General features: G+C 37.0%; 1 protein-coding gene across 10 annotated transcripts in view; it reads left to right on the forward strand.

The window, feature by feature from the left end:
- PCLO (piccolo presynaptic cytomatrix protein) overlaps positions 1–24010 on the forward strand; it is a 314517-nt gene that overhangs the window by 125989 nt on the left and 164518 nt on the right. For all 10 annotated transcript variants that reach the window (XR_015286096.1, XR_015286097.1, XR_015286098.1 and 7 more), the window contains exons 4-6: positions 7246–8463; positions 15091–20152; positions 20526–22537. Coding sequence is in view for 7 of the 10 variants with exons in the window: in XM_023919013.2 (XP_023774781.2) it covers positions 7246–8463; positions 15091–20152; positions 20526–22537 (8292 nt within the window). In the remaining 3 variants the exon portion in view is untranslated. The remainder of the gene's footprint in view (positions 1–7245; positions 8464–15090; positions 20153–20525; positions 22538–24010) is intronic.

Raw genomic sequence — 24010 nt, forward strand, 5'->3', positions numbered from 1 at the left:
GAGCAATGATGTATATTGGTTGTCTCTGTATTTCTTTTGGGGATGACCAAAATAAAAAGTTTTACAGAGAATGATTAAGGTGTTTGTAAGTATGATCCATTAAGGTTCAGATAGAAAGAATACATTTGGAGTTTATAACTAAATACATATTGTGAGATGTAATAAAAGTAACAGTTCTCCTTTTTATTACAGAGCCTAGTTCCATAGCTAAGATCTAGTTTTTGAATAAAACCAATTTTCTCTAGACTCTGTAAAAGGTCAGCATTGAACACAGAATTGAATAGATCACAAACTCTTCAGGGGATGGTGTTTGTTGCTTTAGTGCCATCTGTGACACTAGACATTTTGTCAGTTCAGAACCAATAATAGCGATGGTGGGATGGGAATACTCACGAATTCTGCTGACCAGTTTGTGGGAAATAGTGATTCAGCTGCTAGGAGGCACAATTATTCTTTGAGACTGTTGTAATAAAGGGTACAAAGGAGCATAGTGAAGCTTCTCAACATCTACATATAGCCAAGAAGGATTACAATAGCCTAACATTTTTAAAGCTCTGACTAAACTGGTTTATAAAATAACTGTTTAATAAAACTGTATTTTTACCATAGAATTAAGACTTCAGACACTAACACAACCTTGGATTTCGTTGGTCTATAGGATCTACAGAAATCTTTAAGAATGACAATTCCACCAAAGCAAGTTAAGAATAGCATTAATAGAGGTCACATGCTGCTATTCATTAATGCACAACAGCATGGTCATTTGTCACATATGCAAGCAAACAGAAATTGTTTTAGTCATCTAACTAAGAATTATCCTAAAAGGACTTATGAAAGAGAGTGTTTCTGAAATAATTTTTATCTGACTCTAATTGTCAGATATACACTGAAATAAGTTTATTTCATAACTATTACCTTCTCATCCTGCCAGTAAATTCTCTATCTGCAGTGGCTTTTGGGAGTGAAATGAGATACCAAAATAATACAGAAACCGCTCTGAGATGGACTTAGTAGGTTAGAAGATTGCTTAATAAGACAATTGTATAGTCATTGACTTGTAAGGACAGCTGATTTTCATGTGTACTTCATTGTAAAAGTCAATATTCAAAAATATTTTGTTTAATAAACAAAAGGTTGACCTTTGAATGATGCCCATATCCACTTTATTGTTTTTTCTTTTACTGGAGTTGTTTTTGTCAGGGTAAGAGAAGAAGTCACCAGGGGTACTGAAGTGCTCCATGGGAATTTCTCTGTGCAAGACAGAGGAGGAAAGATCATGCCTTTGTTTTGGGCAACAGCACCCCTACAGCTAAACCTGCCAACACAAAGTATTTAGCTTTTGGTCATCTTGTTATAATGATGCACAAAAAAACCCCAAACATCTTACAGTGCAGTAAGATGCAGAGTAAAAACAAATGCAGTACTCTTCACCCCTTCTCAATAAAAATGCAGTTATTTTTCCACAGTTTTGGTTCTTTTGCATCTGTGATGGTGATATACACTAGAGATACATTTTTATGCATTGACAACATAATTTTAAGCCTCTAAGGGATTTCAGAAAAATAACTGAGGGAAATTAAAGTATACACAGGAACTATACACATAAAAATCCCATTGTCTATTAAATTTAATTGCTAAAATAAAAATTCCTATACAACAGAGGAATTGCTGAAAAAACACAAAAATGGAGCTTTTTCTGAAGATGCTAAGATGTATCTTGAAGTATGGTAAGGGTATACACATTTCAGAATTGTCATCACTTGAAGGAGCAAATCATCCTTGTCTTGTCATGCTCTGTGTTTCATATGTACATAATTGAGTCAAATATTCAACAGTCCCAACCCTATTAAGTTAAGGAGCAGATAATTCTTGACTCATGGGAGAAACACCAATTCCTTTGTACTTTTCTGGTAGTCTGCTGCAGAATTTACAACTCTCTTCCTTTATCACTTGGTGTGGAAGAAAAAAATAATTAAAAATAACTTATTTTATTTCATAGTTGTGATGGCTTATAAGTAAACATATCAGTAACAATAATGGCAGGCTGAGATAACTTAATCTTCCTCACAAACAGAAACTCTTTTTCTGATAAAAAGATAAAAGATGGTATTTTGTTTTGCATTGTTCAGATAACAATCTCACCTTGGTTGCAACTTTAGTAAATAAAAAAATACATTCTTAAACTGAAAAAGAAGTCCCTTCCTCCTCCTGCTGACAAACTTTTTTTGTTCTGAAGGGATTTTTACAGGGTTTTTTATTTTAATTTCTTTAAATTCATCTGAACCAGTTTTTTGGGATTTCTATGATCTCTCTTTAGTGGCTAAAAGACACCTTGATGTTTAATATCAGCTAAATTCTGTGGATCTATTTAATGCTAATGATATAATGCATTCTGCTCATGATTATTATTTCAGAAGTGCAGTTTTTAAAACTGGTAGGATTTCATGAATCATTGAGTGATTTTGTTGGCAATTTTATCATATATTGAAATTATCTGTGTTTCTCTGTACCAAACTCCTATTATATCATACTCCAAACTTCAAATCACTACTGGCAAGGAAGGTGTTCTAATTTTAAAGCTAAATTTTTCCATGGACAACTAATATCCATTTGGTTTGCAGCCAATATACCTTTCCTCCCATATAAGTCATATTTGTGGGTTTCATTTCCCTAGGTTAAATTAGCCATGTTTTTCTAACCTTTTCTCCAAAAATCAGCCATCTGACTAAGCATTTGTTTGCACATCATTTCTCCACTTAGGGTGGAATCCAAAAATAAGTTTAAGATCCTAAGTGACATTTTAGACAAAATTTATGTGTAAATTCAGGAGAATGAGCCTGGAAAACTGCCTATGACTTCCACAGACACTGTATCTGTGAAAACCTCTCTGCATTTTTTTCTAATTCTGGATGCCATAGAGGCTCCACTGTGGACCCTGTGTCTGCCAAACTGGCTTCATTTAGACAGTTACCTCCTGCCTGCCCAATACTGTTTGGATAGAGAGCATGTAGGATTTTAGTAATTTTTTAAAATATTTTTTTCTTCTGCCAGATCTAATTTTGTGGTCATGCTCTGAATATTTATGTTTCTCTATCAATCTGTGTGGCATAGGTGGTAACTTTTTTATACACAGGTCTGGCAATTTGAATAGTTCTAGAGACAGGAGATCTAAGTCCTCAGTTTGTGTGGGATTTGAATTTTTATATCACACATCCCAAAGCAATGCTGAGGCCAGCATTCCCATTCTGGATGGGAATGTAGCCTTCCCCTCTGCATTTTGTTCAGGCAATGTGTACCACAGGCAGAGCGACACAAGCAAGGGGGATATACAGACTTGAGGAGTACAGAGCAATTTGTGGATGAATGCACACAGCAGACAGATACCAATGAAGAATTGCTAATATTAAAATACTCACCGCCTCAGTGAGGCCTGTGAATAGTGTCTGCTGGCCAGACCAGTCAAGTCAGCAAGCATCAGCTTCTCTATCTCCTTGGAACATACCAGCCAACCTTTGCACTTGCTGGGTTGTTACCATCCACTTCTCTGTATTTTCCTTTCGGCTTTGTACCTTTTCATGTCAGTATATTTTTGCCCTGATTTTTTTTCTCCCTGTTACACTATGTGGTTTTACTCTTTTTTGTTTTTTTGGGATTTTTTTCTTACATCACCTGACTTTATCTAAAATACTGTCTCAGCAGCCTTTTTCTCAATGAAACTGAGCTGAGGACTCTCAGGTGTGCTTAGGACTTGAATCAGACACCTGAAACTCTGAGCTGAGCCTTTGAAGAGCTCCTTCACTCCTTTTGTTTACAGAAAGGGCCATTCTGTAACAAGCAGGGCAGAGCTCCTGCTTGATGACTGAAAAAGAGACATTCCCAATGAATGTTAAATGTATGCCCTTTTCGTAATTTGATTATTACAAAACTGAGTGAGGAGAACATTGTGACATAGATCCTTTGTTTGTCCAGCAATATTGGGTTGTCAGGGTTGCTGAAGACGTCGGGAGAGAGCTGTGGATTCAGGATATTAAAGCACTTGTATCACTTGTAATGCCAGTCACAATGTCTATGGCCAATTCAGGAACCAAAGGGTGTGAAGAATTCTGTAAAGAACTAAGAAGATTTATCTAGTGAACACTGCTAAAAGAAGATGATGTCCATTTCCCAAGTACTAATAAATTTGGGTTGACAGGCTAACTGAAGAGGTAGCCTTAGGAAAAAGCTTGCATTCAGGGCATGAGGTTAACTGAGGAAAAGACAAGTCTAAGACTGAGGCATATGACTTCATGGTATAAAATCTGATTTTACAGAGAACCATTCTGACAGAGGAGCTAGAGGCCTGGTGCTATAAGATGATTTTTGTTGGCTCTTTTGTGACCAAATATATGCATGATAATGAAAAATCATTATATGATACACATAGATGTGGAGTAGTATGCAATGCTTATACAGTGGCATGGAAAAATAAAGTGGTAAATATATGCAGATATAGAAAAATCATAGGGGACAATGACAAGGTTCATGAAATCACTGGATATCTGAACAGTTCCAGGTTATTTCCCTATTATTACATATATCATTATGGCAGAGAGGCAAGTCTGGGAGTTCCATCTTTTGACAAAATTTAGTACATTTTGCCAACCTGCTATTCATAAAATTCCTTTCCTCATATAATTGCCATTATTTTCCTTTTTAAAAGTTCTACCATGTCTTCCATGTAGTATGTCATTCTACCAGCACAAAGCATAGTACTGGAGCTGCAGAGGTTTACTCCAGGGAAAAGACCCTAGACAGGGACAGCAAGCAGTGACTGGGAAACTGTTTTGGGTTTTAAACACTTAATACTGTTACTAAAGTTTCTAAAGTTGTTATAGGCATTCAAAGAACTGAGTCTGTGAAGGATTTAAATGAAGGAAGGGAAAGTGATGATGAATCTGAGAAGAAGCAAGTGTATGAGCAGTGAGTAGGTTGCAGCTGAGAGGTATAATCAGCAGACCTAGGAGAATAGCCAAGTGTAGATGTACCACCAAATGTAGATAGAAAAGAAACAAACATAGAGACCCTAGAAATGGATATGGATATAAGGAAATTAAAATAAAACAGGTAAAACAAATGGTACTGCAAAAAGAACATTTGAATTGAAAGTATAAATTAACATGTTCATAAAGAATATCTGTATGGCAGTAATTCTTTGAACCATGGATTATTTCATGGCAAAAGCCACTTCATTATATTTTTATGTAATTAGAGATGGCTAAGGCTAGATTCTGAGAAGCTTAATACATTTAAGTGCTGTCTTATTCTCATGCCGTGTTCTGACTGAAACTCTATTAGCACAAATAGTAATGGCATTATTTCTGCTTACACTGGGAAATGAACATTTTTCAGGCTGAATGGATAAAGCAAAATCTGCCCCCTTTTTGTGGGTTTAAAATATTTTCAGCCCTCCAATAAATTAAAAAAAAACCCTGATAATTATTTTGACAACTTTTTTATATTGATCTCCACAAACTTCATAAGAAAACAATCAAAGCTACTATAAAATTGGATCCTTATTTTCAGTAGTCATTTTTCAATAGTCTTTAAATGTTATCTAGTATATTTAGTCCATTGCAGACTTTTAATGATAATATCATGATATTCTGTGGGGAAAATTTATTTCCTGGAGTGTTGCTTCTATTTTCAGTTTATAAAAGACAGTGCACAGCTATTTATGGCTGCCAGTACTGTTTTCTAGGAAAACAGAGGAAACTATGGTAAGAATTCCAATAACCCCATCTAAAAGAGATATTTTCCAGAAAAATTATTTATATTTTGCCCATTTATTAAAAAAAAAAACCCAAAAACTTGTATTTCTTAATTAGTGATTCTCAAACAAATGATGTGCAGTTGGAGCACTTTAAATCCTAAGGAGGAGCATAATAGATCCTGGAGGATTATGTTTAAATTCCTTTTTCAACAGAAAAACTAAGCCTAAATTACATTTAATAGTCTGATACAGACTATTAAATATAATTTCACATTTAGTTTGGATTTGCAAAAGATATAGTAAATGTTAGGGGACACAGCTGATTCAGCTGCTAAACTGCATTTATTGGGAAAATATTATCAGGCACTATTAAATTAAATATTTTTTGTGTCAATTACTAAGATGCTCACTAGTTTGGTTATTTCTATAAAAGTAGAATAATAAATACATGACACAATTGTTTGATCACCTGAATGAAAATGTGTAAATTCTTTCTTTGCTTGTGCCTGAAACAAAATTTGTCAGACAATTTTACACATTAACTTGCCTCTCCTTACTTGCATTTCCACAAAACTAGCCCATATGAGCTGTTCTTACTTAAGATTTTTGTCATATCTTCTGTGTTTCTTGTGATTTATATATCACTTATAAAAATAGCTGATCAGCTGTTTTTAAATGTAGATTTTATTGTACAGTGTACGCCACTTATCCACCAGTAAAGCTCATTTTGCACTAGTGAAGTAAATCTTCATTAGCTATTCTAGTATTCAGAAGAGTCTGGTTTTTTTCTTTCCTTTCAATGGCTTTCTGTGCTTAAAATTTTCGTTTGCTATTTTAAAGGAACTATAAACTAAATCCCACTGGAAACAGTGTGATTACTCCTCTCATGTAGTAGCTAGGCAACTGGCAATGAGATCTTTTGCACAGATAGAAGCACTTGTCCTTTTTCTGATTTTCTGGGAAGAGCAGTAAAAGGAGCCATGTGCAGCAGGGATTTAGCAGTAAAATGAGCAGAGGTGATCTTCCTGTTGAGTTATAGCCATGATAAATTTATACAGATACCAGTATAAAACCTCAAGAGGGGATTTCCTAAGAGAAACACAGGAAGCCATGAGTGCCAGTTGGTCCCCTTTTTCTCAGGCTTGCAAAACTAGAGGGACCTTTCATAGATTATAGAGACTTTAGAAAGAAATACATATTAGAAATAAGTAAGCAAACTTTGCACATATAGGTCATCAATGCTTTGGAAAAATGTTGTTGTTCTTAGTTTTCACAGTGCCTTTTTTATATTTGTTCATCTTGGCTTTCTGGAAGCTGATATGTTCAATTTCTGGAATGGTGCTATGGATCTTCCTGCAAAAGCAGGAAAGAAAAGAAGTAACTTACCAGTGTGCATAGCATTCAGATTGAAAGAATTCAATTGTTTCAGCTGAAAACACTGTATAATTTTATTGTTACTTTTTCAAATAAGTAATTTCATGTTTATTGTATCACAGGTACAGGAATGGCTGTGCTTAAACTGCCAGACCCAAAGGGCAATGTCAGGACAACTTGGAGATATGGGCAAGGTGCCACTTCCGAAAACAGGCCCTTCACAACCAACATCCAAACCACCTGCTCCTCCTCAAAAACGGCCTGTGCCTGCTGTCTCACATTCCCCTCAGAAGACTTCCACACCACCTACTCCAGCAGCAGCAAAGCCAAAGGAAGAACCAGGCATTCAGAAGGAAGCTCCAAAACATCAGCAGGGGAGATTGGAAAAAACATTGTCAGCTGATAAAATCCAGCAAGGAATTCAAAAGGAAGATGCAAAACCTAAGCAGGGAAAACTTGTCAAGACACCCTCAGCTGATAAAATCCAGCATGCTTCTCAGAAAGAAGACCCAAGGATTCAGCAAACAAAACTGACAAAGGCAGCCTCCTATGACAGAGTTTTGCATGAAGTTCAGAAGGAGGACGAAAAACTTCAAGAAGCAAAGCTGGCAAAAACATCCTCAGCTGATAAAATTTTGCATGGAGTTCAGAAGGAAGACATAAAACTTCAAGAGGCAAAATTGGCAAAGATGCCCTCAGCTGACAAAATTTTACAGGGAGTTCAGAAAGAAGACCCAAAACTCCAACAGATGAAAATGGCAAAGGCACTGTCAGCTGACAAAATCCAACCTGCAGCTCAGAGGGAAGATACAAAACCTCAGGAGTTAAAATTGCCAAAAGCAGCTTCAATTGATAAAATCCAACATGGAATTCAGAAAGATATAAAGCTTCAACATGAAAAAATTAAGAAAACTTCATCAGTGGATAAAATCCAAGAGGAAGGTCAAAAAGAAGAAACAAAACTTCAGCGAGGGAAACTGTCAAAGACTCCTTCAGCAGATAAAATTCCTACAATAACAACTGCAGACCAAAAGAAAGCCCTAAGCATGCTGGAAGAAGATAAAGAAACTGTGCTCCCAGAAAAGAGCACAACACATCCAGAAGACAAAAAGAAAGAAATTACAGTTGAGATTAAAGACCATGCTGCTGAAAAGAAAGCAGACGTTGAAGCACCTTATGAGGGACTGCAGGCTAAGGAGCAAGATGTTAAGAAAGAGGATTTGACAACTGGGATTTCACAAGAGATTTTGAAAGCTGAAAAAGCTCAGGAAGAAGAAATTCCTGTTCAAACAGCACCTTTGCCAGGAACCGGCCACGTGGAAGCAGTGCGAGAAAAAATAGTAAGTGTGTTTCTCCCTCCCACTTCCCTATCTCCAGCTTAGAATCTGATCCTTACAGACTCTCTCCTTCCTGCTTTAATGTTACTCTCTTTCCAAAATTATTTTAAATTATAAAACCAATGATTCCCATTGTCACCAGTTAGTCTATGCTCTACATGCACATTTCAAAATTACTTTCCTGATTTTAAGTCTCAAGCAGTTACGCATTTGAAACTAAGGTAAAGCTCCTGTTTAATAATTTTTCCAATATTTCAGGTTTATTTTCCTTGATCTCTATATTCAGACTTTGAAGATTAATTGTTGAAATCGGAGTGTTTTCATAGTTTTCAGTCCCAGAAGGGAATAATCTGAGAGAGTAAGATGTACAGTGCTTTGTAATACCAAAATATAGTATAAATTTCAGGAATACTTTGTGATGCCTGAACATGGTACATGGAAGTATGTAACCTTTACATCTTTTTACTATTTAATTAGTTTATCTCATACAGACAAGTACATTCAGTTAGGGTTCTCGTGAGCTCTCGAGTCAGAGGAGTGGGTGAGTTGATGATAGCATGTACTAGGGGTCTGCATTCAAGTCACTTTATCAGCTGAAGACAATAACATGCACAGTTTGTAGAGAAATGAAAAATTAGGTGGTTTTGTATCAGCATTGCAAATTAGGTGCTGGTTATTATGCTATGAAATTAATATGTTATGAAAGTACGAATATCCTTAGGGAAAGTGTTTTACCTTTGCCAGAATTATTTTTTCAAATAATCCCTGTCAAAAGGGTCAGAGGTTTGATTGACTTCTGTTTTATGTATTTCCTGGTGGTAGTTAAGATATTTGGACAGAAAATTATTATAGTTCAGAAATATTGCTTCGGAAAATACTATTTTTTATAAACCAAATCTCCTGTCTGAAATAAACCTCCTATCACATCTTATGTTTACTGCTCTTGATCACATCAAGAGTTATGATGTATGATTGTACTGAAGGAATCCCTGAATTATGCTAAGGGTAACATAGTCAGAAACCCTGCCTTTTGGACCAAACAAAAAGGAGATCTCGGAAAATCCTATTTCAAATTGTTCAGGATTAAAAATAAAGAAGGCGTCTCACCTAGCTTGTGCTTAATTACCTCTGATTTATTTTTAATTTTTCTTTAATGAAGTACTTCAGTGTTGTCTGTGCTGTTCAGCAAACATTGCTAGACACAGCTCTTCCCAAGAGAGCATATGATAAAAGTAGAAGAGGTGATACCTCTTAGATATCACACATTGCTTCCAATCCACTAAGTAAAAGAGAAAATGTAGACATTGAATATAATTTACATGTATTTCAGGGTAGAATCATATGGAGGATTTCAGCTAGGTATATTTTTAATTAAGGAATGCAAGGGAAAACCTTTCTGCACTTGGCCAACTACTGTATTTTTATATTAAATTCAGTGGAAATCGTAGTTACTAACTCTTCTAGTTTTCCAATAAAAGATAAGCAATTATTGCTATCCCATTTCTCACTTAAAACAAAAAATAAAAAAAGAAGGAAAAAAAAGATAAAAAAGGCAGCAAGACATGAAAAGGTTAAATCTCTGATTCAATACAAACAGTAGAACAACCCATGAAAAAGCACAGAATCATAGAATGGCTTGGATTGGAAGGGATCTTAAAGATGATCTCGTTCCACCCGCTCTGCCATGGGCAGGGACACCTTCCTCTAGACCTGGTGGCTCAAAGCCCCATCAGACCCAGCCCTTTGCTCTTCCCAGGATAGGACACCCACATCTTCTCTGGGCAATCTATGCTGCTGATTTACCTCCTTCATAGTAAATTTCTTCTTAATATCTAATCTCAACTTGCCCTCATTAAGTGTGAAGCCATTTTGACTTATCATGTCCATGCTCTTGTAAATATTCTCTCTCTATCCTTTTTGTAGGTTCCCTTCATATTCAGGAGAAATCACAGGCATCAATTGAATTTACAGATCTGATATCCTCTAAAAAAAAAAAGTTACTTTGATATTGAAATATTTTTAAATATTTGAGTCTCAAAGTGGGATTTAAGGAATCATAAAGCCATTTTTTTTCCAAAGCATTTTTTTCTGTAATACTTTGAAATATCTTCAGAATGTTTCTAAAGAATAAACTGACTGCTCCTGTTTTACAGGTCCTTTTTGTGAGAAACTGAATTGTAATATTGACTATTGACATGTACAATAGCAGTTAGCTATTCAAACAAGGATGACTAGAAATCTTTGAGGCTTAACACATGCAGTTTATCAGTATCTAATTGCCATCTTGGAACTCACACATTTACACAAAGGTAGTTTGTACATAACTAACAAGAACCCATTATTATGTTGTCAATTTACATACATTTGTAATGTATTAAATATATTATATATGTACTCTTATTACTACCTTCTTATGATTACTGAGAAATGATCACATGCTTCAGTTGAGTAACTAGGTAAATATTAATATTTTGTTGATTGGCATTATTATTCTAACACATGCCACAAAACACAGCCCAGAGAGATAGAAAGAGGATAAGACTTGTCTGTAAGCAATTTTTCTGGATACAAATAAAATGTTTCATTTAGAAAATGTAAAATTGAAATGCATATTACAGAGTTTAGTCAACTGTGTTACTTTTCTACTTTATGAAACCTTTTTTTTTTATAATGTAGATATCTTTATTTCTTCTATAAACAAATTGACCTTTTAAAAATTATGAGTTCCTTTGCAAAATAAAATTTCTGTCATCTGCAACAGAATATAATCTTGCTAGCTATACTTTTTTTTAAAGGCCTATTTTTTTTTTTCTTTTTGCCATATTTTTCTTTTAATGAATTTCTGCTTTGATTTGGTAATTGATGGAACTTTTTCATAGAATCATAGAATCATTAAGGTTGGAAAAGACCTAAGGTCATGGGGCCCAACTGTCAGCTCAGCTCTAGCACCTTCACCACTAAAACATGCTCACAAGTACAACATCCAGATGTTTTGTGAACCCTAAGCTTTATATTTTCAAATAAGAATAGTAAAAGTGAGGAAGAGTACAAGCAAATAATATTTATAAAGCTGAAAGTTTTAATACAAAATAGTTGTATAATGGATTGACTGGCATCACAGAAATGTCACTGGAATAGCACAAATACAGATTTGCATTAGTTTTTAACCATAGTTAAAGAGGTTGCATTTGCTGTTTTTAAAGTCTTATCCAGACTGTAGCTTTTATAAGTTTCTTTCTTCCTCATTTCTCAAGAAGTTTCTCTCATCAATGTCTGTATTAGAGCTAAATTTGCCCAGTATTAAAAACACACAGTAGACAAACTCAGAGGAAATGCCATTGAAATACTCAGAAAAGCCCAGTAATTCTACATGTAACAAAATATCTCCTAATTTACAAGAAAAAAAAAAAGTGTATTTTCTTTTAATTGAAATGCATTTTTTTTTATTTTCAGAGAGTTGTGGAATATATATAAGATCCTTATCAACATTGTTTCTGCAATATTTTGTTATTCATCTAAAAATCTAAGGCTTATTATATGTTTCCAAGCTTAACAATGATGCTGTCTTTGTGGATGTGATAGCTGACACCACAGAAAATAAGTCAGCAGTTCTTTAAGAATAGATGTAACTAGTGACAATATCCTAAATCTTCGATTACACGAAATAGGGAAAAAAAAGCCCAGAGGCTTTTGTTTTAAGTACTGCTTATTGTAAGCTACATGCATATTGATCTCAAAACATGATATGCAGGATAATTTTTGCATGCACCCTGGTGCAGGCAATGATACAAATAAAAACATTAGAAAATATATTCATATTTTGGTAATCTTAAAAAGAAAGTTAGATTTTTCTCATCCCATTTTTTTTCTAGTGAGAAACTAAGTCTGTCCTTATTGTAAATCGTTTTCTTCTCCTTACTGTACAAGCAGCAGATTTTCTCACATTCAGTTTCCTGTGATTCATAGCAGTCATTTATGTCATACACTGAGGTTCAACACCAGGGCAGCAGCAATATTCCTTGCCTCTCCTCTGGTTTGGTCACAGTAGGTAATAGACTTTGGACTCAGCTGCAAGGAGGATGGCTGAAGCTGTTCCATGGCCAGTTGTTCTCTACCTTTTTCTGCACTTAACTGTTCAACTGATGCCTTCAGTCTCTGCTTTGTAATTGATGGTATCACAACATCTTGGAGAGCCAAGATCTGAGAGGTTCACTTTCACCAGATGGATGCATTCTGTCCATCAACTCCTGGGAAACCTTCTGAGCTTGAGCAATATTTGCATTTTTTAGTAACTCATCTACATTGATCGTAGTGAGTTTTGCTGGGTATGTCTTCATAAGTATGAACACACTGGTCACAAATGAAAAAATAAGAATCAAATGTCATAGGTGAAGTTTTAGTGAGGAGCATGTTATTTATAGAGGGAAAACTCACTTGGCTTTAGTGATATATATATATTTTTAAGCATAGCAAAATAAATTTCCCTTAAACACTTTCCTTTTTAATAAAGGGAACAAAAATGTAAATATAACATACAAAACCTGAAATTATTAATTATGCTTAATTGCTGACTTTCATTAGAGGCATTTCCTTAAGGACATAATTCTGTCCTTAAGGGCTGGAGAATATCCAAGAGTAGATTTTTCAGAGTATTGAGAGGTGTAGGCTTCAAATGGTGATGCCTTTGCAAAGCTGTTTTAAGTACTGCAGGTTTCTCATGTTTATATATTAATCACAGCCTCATCATTCAAGAAGTCCTTAAAAATATTTGTTTTCACATTGGATTTTTATTTGCAATAGATTTTTCTGTGACATCAGATATTTAAATTTGCAATGCTGGTTATAATGTTGGTAAGAAAAAATGTAGTTTATATTCAGTGTAGCATCTGATTTTGCAGACAATATAATAAATCACTCCAGTGAATGATGATTAATTATTAAATATTAATTAATATATTACCATAATAATAATATAAATACTTTAATAGTATAAATATTAGTGTTTCAATGTAGGATTATGTTCAAAGTGATATGTCAAAATAAGAACACATAACTTAAATGTAAATCAAATCTAAACCTGACTGGTTTTAAAAAGTAATATGACTGACTATAAAAAATATTTGAATTTTGATATTTTGACCCTAAGTGTAACTTAATGTGAATAAACTTTGAAAATAGTTGTAGTTGATAACAACTTAACATGAGTCTAAATTTAATTTTGAACTCTAATTAACATTCATGATAATTTTTCTAGTATATTTATTCCATGGTATTTTTAACTACTTTTCAAATAATCAGGTTACCAATGAAGTTGATAAATTAAACCTTTAAATAAACGTTTTGCTCTGCTTTGGAAATCACTGACTCAGATTAGCAAAGCTGGTAAATACTACCTATTTCTATTATTGAGAGTGATAACAAAAATAGAAATCACATCATAATATGAAAAATGTGAGACTTTGCTTGTTCTCTGATTGCCAGAGGGTGTGGGGAAATTGTTCTCAAATTGCCAGCGGATCTGACACTTCCTAAAATTGTCAACCCAGAGTAGAGCTAAGGTGACCTGTATTTTGGAGAGTGAGCTGTATTTTAGCCGAACAATGAGGTACTTTCACTAAGTACAGAGCATTTCACAGCTGCGAGAAGCAGCAATGAAACTGGTGCAGAAATACTTGCTGTGGGATATTTTTAGTATTTTTGTTATTTATGGAAGGAGATCAAGACGCTTGTCTGACAGAATGAGGTAGAAGGATCTGGAAGATAGGATGACTAATGGTGTTTAATTAGGGATGAGAAGGAAAACATTGGTTCTGATGCTCAGTCAGGAGTGCCTACCTTGTTTTCTTCCTTTAATCAGTGGCTGACCATCATGCTTTCCTCCCTGTCATTACACTGCCCTACCAGCAGCTAGCTCGTTCTGCAGTAGCAATTTACCAAGAAACTTCTTTTTTATGAGGTGCTCAAAAAATATTTGTACCAGGCCCAATTGTAGGGGATATTCTAATATGTGGGGACATTCCAGATGTCAATAAATCATGTTTCAGTACTCTATGCATTCTGATGCATATTGCAATGTGTAATACTTCAATCAACAAAATTAAACCATGAGTGCAAAATTTAAGAAGATTGACATATTTCTAGACAATTATAAAATTTTCAATGGGCAGAGAAAGGAGCAGACTCCAGAAATTCTGCAGACATTTGTCAAGATATATAACTCTCTATCAAAAACCATGTAGGCAGCTTTGAAACATAGTAAATAAAATCTTCAAATAAATAAACCCTTGGGCAACCTATCCCATGCATGTGTGGTGAAGCAGCAGGTTATCATTACTAAGTGTTCATAAAATAATTGCATTTTATATTGAAAAGTAGAAGTTCATCTTGAAACTAGTAAAATCAGTTGCCAGTGTGGACAGCCATGCAAAGCCTAGTTAGAGTCAATGCAAAAAATCAAAATTTGAGGAACTTTTTTGTATTATTCTAATAGCTTTGAATAGCAAAATTAGTGTTCAGTCTACATCTGAGGCATTAATTCATCCTTTAGGAAAAAAAATTAATTAAATGCCAGGAGACATTAAGAATTTTTATATAAATATATACACACGCGTTATGTATTTATTTTTTTAGGAAAAGGAGGATGAAAAATCAGACACATCAAGCTCTCAGCAACAGAAAAGTCCACAAGGTCTGAGTGACACCGGGTATTCTTCTGATGGGATATCAAGTTCACTTGGTGAAATTCCAAGTCATATCCCCACTGATGAAAAGGATTTACTCAAAGAATCTAATAAAAAAGAACCTGTTTCACAAGAAAGTCCACCAAGCCCCTCAGATCTAGCTAAATTGGAAAGTACTGTACTCTCAATTTTAGAAGCTCAGGCAAGCACTCTTTCTGATGAAAAATCTGAAAAAAGCAAAGAGCTTTCTGAAACATATGGCGAACAGACAAAAGATCAACTTAAAGCAAAGCCTTTGCCCGTCACTCTGGAATCTTACAGTTCAGATGAGGAAGACTTAAAAGCTATCAAAGAAGGTGAAGGAACCATTGTAGAAGAGGGCAAAGGAACTGCTTCCTCCCGGGCAGACTACAAGGAAGAACATGAAGGAGATGACATATCAGCAAGGAGACAACAACGCTATGACTCTGTGGAAGACAGCAGTGAGAGTGAAAACTCACCTGTCCCAAGGAGAAAAAGAAGAACTAGTGTTGGTTCTTCAAGCAGTGATGAGTACAAACGAGATGACAGTCAGGGATCAGGTGATGAAGAAGACTTCATTAGAAAGCAGATTATAGAGATGAGTGCTGATGAAGATGCTTCAGGTTCTGAAGATGATGAATTCATTAGAAATCAACTCAAGGAGATCAGTGCAGCTGAAAGCCAAAGGAAAGAAGAAGTGAAAAGCAAAGCCAAAGGAACAGCTGGAAAACACAGAAGAATGGCACGGAAAAGTAGTGCGGGCTATGATGAGGATGCAGGAAGAAGACATTCATGGCACGATGATGATGATGAGACTTTTGATGAAAGCCCAGAGCCAAAATACAGGGAAAGTAAAAGTCAAGACAGTGAAGAACTTGCAGTATCTGGAGGAGGAGGTCTTCGACGTTTCAAAACAATAGAGCTAAATAGTACAATAACAAACAAATATTCTGAAGTATCTGAACAACAGAAAGGTATTTTATATTTTGATGAGGAGCCTGAGCTAGAGATGGAGAGTCTTACAGATTCACCAGAAGATCGATCTAGAGGAGAAGGATCTTCTAGTTTACACGCTTCTAGTTTCACACCAGGTACATCTCCTACTTCAGTGTCATCACTTGACGAAGACAGTGATAGTAGTCCTAGTCATAAAAAACTGGGAGGAGAGAGCAAACAACAGCGCAAAGCAAGGCATCGAACACATGGTCCTCTTCTTCCCACTATTGAAGATTCTTCAGAAGAAGAAGAACTACGGGAAGAGGAAGAGCTGCTAAAGGAACAAGAGAAACAACGTGAATTAGAACAGCAACAAAGAAAAAGTTCTAGCAAAAAGTCTAAAAAGGACAAGGATGAACTCAGAGCCCAGAGAAGAAGGGAACGTCCAAAGACTCCACCAAGTAATCTTTCTCCCATTGAAGATGCATCTCCAACAGAAGAATTACGACAGGCTGCAGAAATGGAAGAGCTGCACAGATCTTCTTGTTCTGAATATTCACCCAGCATTGAGTCAGAACCTGAAGGTTTTGAAATCAGCCCAGAAAAAATAATAGAAGTGCAAAAAGTTTACAAATTGCCTACTGCCGTCTCTCTATACTCACCAACAGATGAACAATCAACTGGACTCCCAAAAGAAGAGAGTGGTCAAAAGACATTAAAAAGTGCTGAAGAGGTATATGAGGAGATGATGCATAAGTCCAAATCATTTCAAATGTCAAATGAAAAAGATGAAGTATTTGAAAAAGAATCTTTATACGGTGGAATGCTAATAGAGGATTATATTTATGAATCTTTAGTAGAGGATACTTACAATGCAACTATTGATACTAATCTTGTTATGAGACAAGATGAGAGCAGTGAATATATACAACAGAGAGGAAAAGAGAAAAAACCAAGAGCTTCAGAACAGGTCTATGATGAACCACAGAAAATTAGTGATCTAGAGAAAGACTACTATGGTGTTGAGACTTTACATACTATTGTGCCTCAAGAAGATATTGTTTCTAGTTCCTATATTATCCCAGAAAGTCATGAAATAGTTGTATTAGACAGCACAGTAACTTCCACCATTGAGGAAAAGCATTTGTTAGATGCAGAAGCTGCTTATGAAGAGCTTATGAAAAGACAGAAAATGCAGCTAACCCCTGGGTCAAGTCCAACACAGCCAGCTTCAGATTTAATTCCCACATCTGATACAAAGGGATCAGGTGGTGCAGAAATAGTGGATAGTACATCTTTAACATCAAGCACTACTTCAGCAATCTCAGATGTATCACCGGTCAGTAGCACAACACTTTCTATTCCAGATGTTAAAATAACACAGCATTTTACAGCAGAGGAAATTGAAGATGAATACTTAACAGATTATGCCAGAGAAATTCAAGAAATAATTTCTCATGAGACATCAATATTGACATACTCTGAGACATCAGAAGGTGCTGCATCAGTTTTACCTTCTGATACAGCTTCCTTAACATCATCTACATCTTCAGTTTGTACCACAGATAGTTCCTCACCTATAGATAGTGCAACCACAGGTTTTGTAGGTCCAGCAGATGGTGTAAGTAAACCAGCAGATTCTGAAGGTGTCAGGATAATAACACAGGTTCCCTTAACATCTGCAAAAGAGTACTCTGAAGTGAGCATGCCTTATGAATCTATTGCCGGAGCCACAAAAAAACCAACTCTTGAATCAGATGCAGAGAGTGTGGAGAAAATGGCAGTTTGTTTGCCTGAAACTGTACCTTTAGTAGGGGCACCTACAGTTACAAAATCCATGGAATATGCAGCTGATACCATAATCTTTGATACCTCCAAAGCAGAGAAGGAAGCAGCTAGAAAAGCTAAAAGTACAGTAGAGGCTGTCAGTGTCAAAATTCATCATGAAGAGCCACACAAAGAATTGGGTGTTGATATGACAAGGATTGATTTGACTAATGCTGCATCTGAGCAACCACCTATATGTATAACACCAATACCAGTTTCAGAGCCTGCATCAGAAACATCTGTACTCACTCACAGTGTTGTAAGTAAGACCAGCATGGTCTCTGTGCCTTCCTCAGCTCCTGCTGTTTCAGCCAAAGTATTCTCTCTTTTTAGAAGCTCTTCTTTGGATTCTTCTACACATCCTTCTCCACCCCCACCTCCTCCTCCTCCACCACCTCCTCCACCACCATTACCACCACCACCTATTTTACCCAAGCCAGCCATTTATCCCAAAAAGAAACCACAGATTAAGGCTCCAGCAGCAACAGCTCCTACAGTGGTACCTCCAGTCACAAGTGTTCCAACACTGGAGTCCATTGCTGTATTAAAGGATCATGTGGTACCTGTCACAAAAACATACACCCCAACACCACCTCCTGTACCACCCAAACCATCCTCCATTCCAGCAGGGCTTGTCTTCAGTCATAGGCCCCCTGAAGTAACTAAGCCTCCAATTGCTCCTAAACCAGCAGTTCCTCCGCTCCCAATAGCTGTTCATAAGCCAGCAGAAATTCAACCCAAACCAGTAAGCTTGTCATTGACTTCAAGTATGACTCTGAATTTGGTATCCACAGCTGAATACAAAATACCATCTCCCACTTCCCCTTTGTCTCCACACTCTAACAAATCTTCACCAAGGTTGGCAAAACCCTCACAGGAAACCTATGTTGTCATCACATTGCCATCTGAGCCTGGGACTCCCACTGAAGCTATAACTAGCCAGGCTGTTACCAGCTGGCCTTTAGAAGAACCTTCTAAAGAACAGATTCCCCAACCTATGCAACCAGTTTTCACTACATCCATGAAAACGATGGATATTCAAAGTATGGCAGGTCAGAGTATGTATATTTCAGGTGCGCTGCAAGCTATTCCTGTGACAACACAATCAACCTTTGAAAAAATACCTACTTCAAAATCAGTAGTAGCAACAACAGACATTACCAAGACCACAGTGTCTGTGGTTAAGGGTCCAGTGCCTGGTTATGGTTTAGGTAGTGTTGCTATTACTATACCTCCAGAGCCACTACATATTGTAGATCAACCCAGATATAGAGAGAATGGAAGATTCCATCCTTTGGGCGATGTCATAGATCTTCGCACATTAACTAAGATGGACATTGAAATGAGGGACAGCTGTATGGATCTCTCTGCTGTTTCCATGGATGTAAGAAGGCAAATGCCAGCAAGTGACACAAGTGGACGGCCAGTAAGTACTGTCCAGCCATCCATAATAAATCTTAGCACTGCATGTGTTGCTGATACTTCTCTGCCTGTAGTCACTGAGACAGTAACTGTAATGACCTGCACTGCCACTGTGAGCTACACCACCAGCACAGACAGCCTTGTGGATCTGGGACATGCAATGACAACACCGCTTCAGCTAACAACATCCAAACATTTTGAGCCTGCATACAGAGTAACAGGCAGCCAGGCCTTCTCTGTAGGTAGAGATGAAGTGCCAATAAATTTATCACTAGGTACTTCAACACAGGCAGTGACATGGGCTGCTACAAAGCCTGTTACTGTGCCACCTGTTGGTGTTACGAATGGTTGGACTGATCTCTCCACTTCTCAGGAGCCAGCAGAGAGTGGAGCAGTTGACCTTAGCACTACAAAATCCCACAGAACAGTAGTAACAATGGATGACACATCTTCAGGTATCGTAACAACAGTAATTGAAGATGATGAAAAGCCTGTAGATCTGACTGCAGGGAGAAGAGCTGTCTGCTGTGATATGGTTTATAAATTGCCATTTGGTAGGAGCTGTACAGCACAGCAGCCTTCTACTACACTTCCTGAAGATCGCTTTGGCTACAGAGATGACCATTATCAGTATGACCGTTCAGGGTCATATGGCTATCGAGGAATTGGAGGTATGAAACCATCTATGTCTGACACAAATTTATCAGAAGCTGGACTATTTGCATACAGAAGCAAAAATAGCTTTGATTATCGAGTTGGGGCCACTGATACAGCAGTAGATCTTACTTCTGGAAGAGTAACTACAGGTCAGTATGACACAGCAGCAGATCTTTCTTTGAAATATAATTTTGATGTTCCTCACCTCATTTCAGGATAATTTTTTTATTGTTTTTCCCCTCTTTCTGTTGTTTTGTTTTCTTTTGGACAGTGTGACAAATTATTCCGGATTACACGTGTTTTTCATTTCTTCATTTTACGTATGTGTTTGCACAGAGGTGCCTGCATGTGCCTGCATGTTCAGAAATGCTGTTTCCTTCACATCTAAAGTAGATCATTAACCTGAAGATTTGCATGCAGTTTCCCCTTCCCATTTATTTCATCAAGATGGGATGACTTTCAGAATCCGAAAAGCAGCATTCTTTTGTGGGACTGGACTGTAACTATGCCCTGTAATTTCAGGTGAGGTTATGGATTACTCAAGCAAGACTACAGGTCCATATCCAGAGACTCGGCAGATTTCTGGCCTTGGGCTCAGTACACCACAGTATTCCCAAGCAAGAATGGTGTCATCTGTGGGTTCCCAGTTTGGCGTTGGAAGTGTTTTAAGGTCATCCAATGGTGTTGTTTATTCTTCAGTAGCAACTCCAATCCCATCCACATTTGCCATCACCACACAACCTGGTTCTATTTTCAGTACAAGTGTCAGAGATTTACCTACTCTCCAAACAATTGACTCAGTGCCCTCTTTATCAACTTTGCAACAGACTCAACCACTTCCAAGATCATATAGTTTCTTGACAACTGTGGCAGCTGAAAAAGATAAAGCAATTACTGCCGTTGGTATGGAGACAGGGTTGCCACCTCATTCTATAGAAACTATTACCACTGAGCCAACCAGCTTGGTACCTGCTTTAACTACAGCATCTGAAGTTTATACAGATGTAATTGATGATGAGGTTGCCCTTCTCATTGCCCCTGAAGAAGGCAAACAGCAGCAGCTTGATCTGGAGCGGGAACTTCTTGAGCTTGAGAAAATTAAGCAGCAGCGCTTTGCAGAAGAGCTGGAATGGGAACGTCAGGAAATTCAAAGATTTAGGGAACAAGAAAAGTTTATGGTGCAAAAAAAGCTTGAGGAGTTGCAATCCATGAAACATCATCTCTTATTTCAGCAGGAGGAGGAACGACAAGCTCAGTTTATGATGAGACAAGAGACATTAGCGCAGCAGCAATTGCAGCTTGAACAATTCCAGCAACTCCAACAACAGCTCCACCAACAGTTAGAGGAGCAAAAACTTCGTCAAATATATCAGTATGGTTATGACCCTTCAGGAACTGGCTCACCACAAACTACCACAGATCAAACACTTTTGGAGGGACAGTATGCAAGCACAGAAAATGGCCAGTTTTGGCCTACTGATGACACAACCACTACAGCTTCAGGAGTGCTGGGTATTGAAATTCCACAAAGTCAAGCATGGTATACAGTTCAGTCTGATGGCATTACCCAATACATACCCAGGTCTGGTATCCTAAGCTCAGTTTCAGAAATGTCTCTTAAGGATATTGATGTTAGAGAGGAGAAACAATTGAAAAAGAGAAGTTCTATGCCAAAATTACGTGGTCCTTATGAAGAGTTTGAGGAGACCCTGGAAGAAGAGCCCCGGTGTTTCAAAAAAATAGTGGACAGTGGAGTGCAAACTGATGATGAAGATGGAGCAGACAGAGGTTACACCAACAGGAGGCGGAGATCTAAGAAGAGTGTTGATACAAGTGTTCAGACAGATGATGAAGATCAGGATGAATGGGATCTTTCCAGCAGATCCAGAAGGAAGCCTCGTGTAGGGAAATACAGCGAGAGCACCACTGAGGTAGACAAAGCTAAACCATTCTCCAAGGTATCTAGTATTGCAGTTCAGACAGTGGCAGAGATTTCTGTGCAAACAGAACCTGTAGGAACAATAAGAACACCTTCAATCAGGGCCCGATGGGATGCTAAGGTTGAAATCATAAAGCATATCTCAGCTCCAGAAAAGACATATAAAGGAGAAAGTCTGGGATGTCAAACGGAGACAGCATCAGACACTCAAAGCCCCCAATATCTGTCAGCTTCATCTCCTCAGAAAGATAAAAAACGTCCAACACCATTAGAGATAGGATACTCATCCCACCTTCGTCCAGACTCCACATTACAGGTAGTCCCTTCCCCTCCCAAATCCCCCAAAGTTCTCTATTCACCCATTTCACCCGTTTCACCGAGCAAAGTTATAGAGTCAGCATTTGTACCTTATGAGAAACCCATGACTGATGACATCAGCCCTCAGAAGATGCTGCATGCTGACATGGCCAAGGTTCCTCCATCAAGCCCAAAGGCAGCAAAGATGATGCAACGCTCTATGTCTGATCCTAAACCCCTGAGTCCCACAGCAGAAGACAGTTCCAGAGCTCAGTTTCAGTACACTGAGGGTTTTATGGTAAGAAGTATTTGCTTGCTTTTTTTTTTTTTATAATATGCAATTCTACAGATATCAGTACAGCATGAGGGCAGACACACTCATTTCCAATACATGTGTATGTAGTCTTTTCGCACACATTGCTGAAAAGTCCAGAGGAATATCTGCTGTCTAAAGCAATGGCTATTTCCTTCACTGCTTTGCCAGGAAACAGAGAAACCAATATTACAGTCCTACTAATATTCAGGAAGCAACACAACAAGTTCATTTTCCTAATTTGGATGGCACTTTGTGCTTTATATGGCAATTCATTGCCAGTATTTGGCTTCCTGAAAATTCTTCAGAAAATTGAAACCATTTCCTTTCTAATCATACAACATCCAGCTCTTGTGTCACAGTCTGTAGTGCATTTACCTTGAAATTACTGCATGTGCCTTCTGAAAGACAGATAACACCAGATTTATAATTGCCTTACTTTGCTGTCCTTTTTGACCTTCATGAGGTTTCTTAGCCATGTGTGATTCTGTGGATAATCTTGTGTCCCAATGCGTACATCTTTTATCTTTCCCAGACCAGTCTCATATCAAAAATCCATTTTTAATTTGTTTGTTTTGGATAAGGAGGATTATCAGGAAGTTATGCAAGTTTTGAGGGCTGTTTCTTATAGGGGTCAGAAGAGGCTGACATCAGTAGGATCAAAATTTTAATTTCTGCAGCATTTCTTTTCCTTGAGAAGTAAGATTTCATATTTGGGAATTAGATTGATATTTATGAATTAAAGAAATAAGTCTTGGCAAAAAAGAAAATAGCTTTACAGTATGATATGTTCTTGGCTGTCCTTTTATCTGAGACCATTCCCTTCTGTCAGTTGATGCATCAGTATCTTTTCAGAACTCTGGAAGAGTTACCATTCAGAAATATTTAACTTTCATGTTCAGTTATCTGTGAATACAAGTGATTAGTACAGACTGGATAACATAAAGAGGGTTTGTTCTCTCTGATAATTTGGCTGGCTTTCAAATGCAACATTGTCTTTTTTATACCCTCAAAGGCTCTCACTGTAAGTAGTTCCTGCAGCTTCACGTATTTGTGCAGTATTAAATGCTTTCCATGCTGTCACTGCTTGGAAAACAGTACTTGGAAGTTTGAAGGGAAAGCCATAGCTATGGCATTGGCACTTCATATAAACAACTTTTGCTAATGAACGATAAGCACAGTGGGGGAAACTAGCATGAGCACTAAAATTTCATGTAGAGCTCTTGGTACAGCATCTTGAAGAACGTTGCTCATGGATTAATATATTGATATACCTAATATTGGAGTATAGGTATAATATTGTAAAATGTTATATAATTGTAAAAGTATAGTAAACCCATTTCTGAGAAATTATTCAGTTCACTTGTTTCACAGATACATACATATATTTGATATAAATTGTATCCTTCTATGGATACAATGATATGTATCAACATACAATGATATGATATCCATGAA

The sequence above is a fragment of the Cyanistes caeruleus genome, chromosome 4 (assembly GCF_971803275.1).
Source record: "Cyanistes caeruleus chromosome 4, bCyaCae1.hap1.1, whole genome shotgun sequence".
Taxonomy (NCBI): domain Eukaryota; kingdom Metazoa; phylum Chordata; class Aves; order Passeriformes; family Paridae; genus Cyanistes; species Cyanistes caeruleus.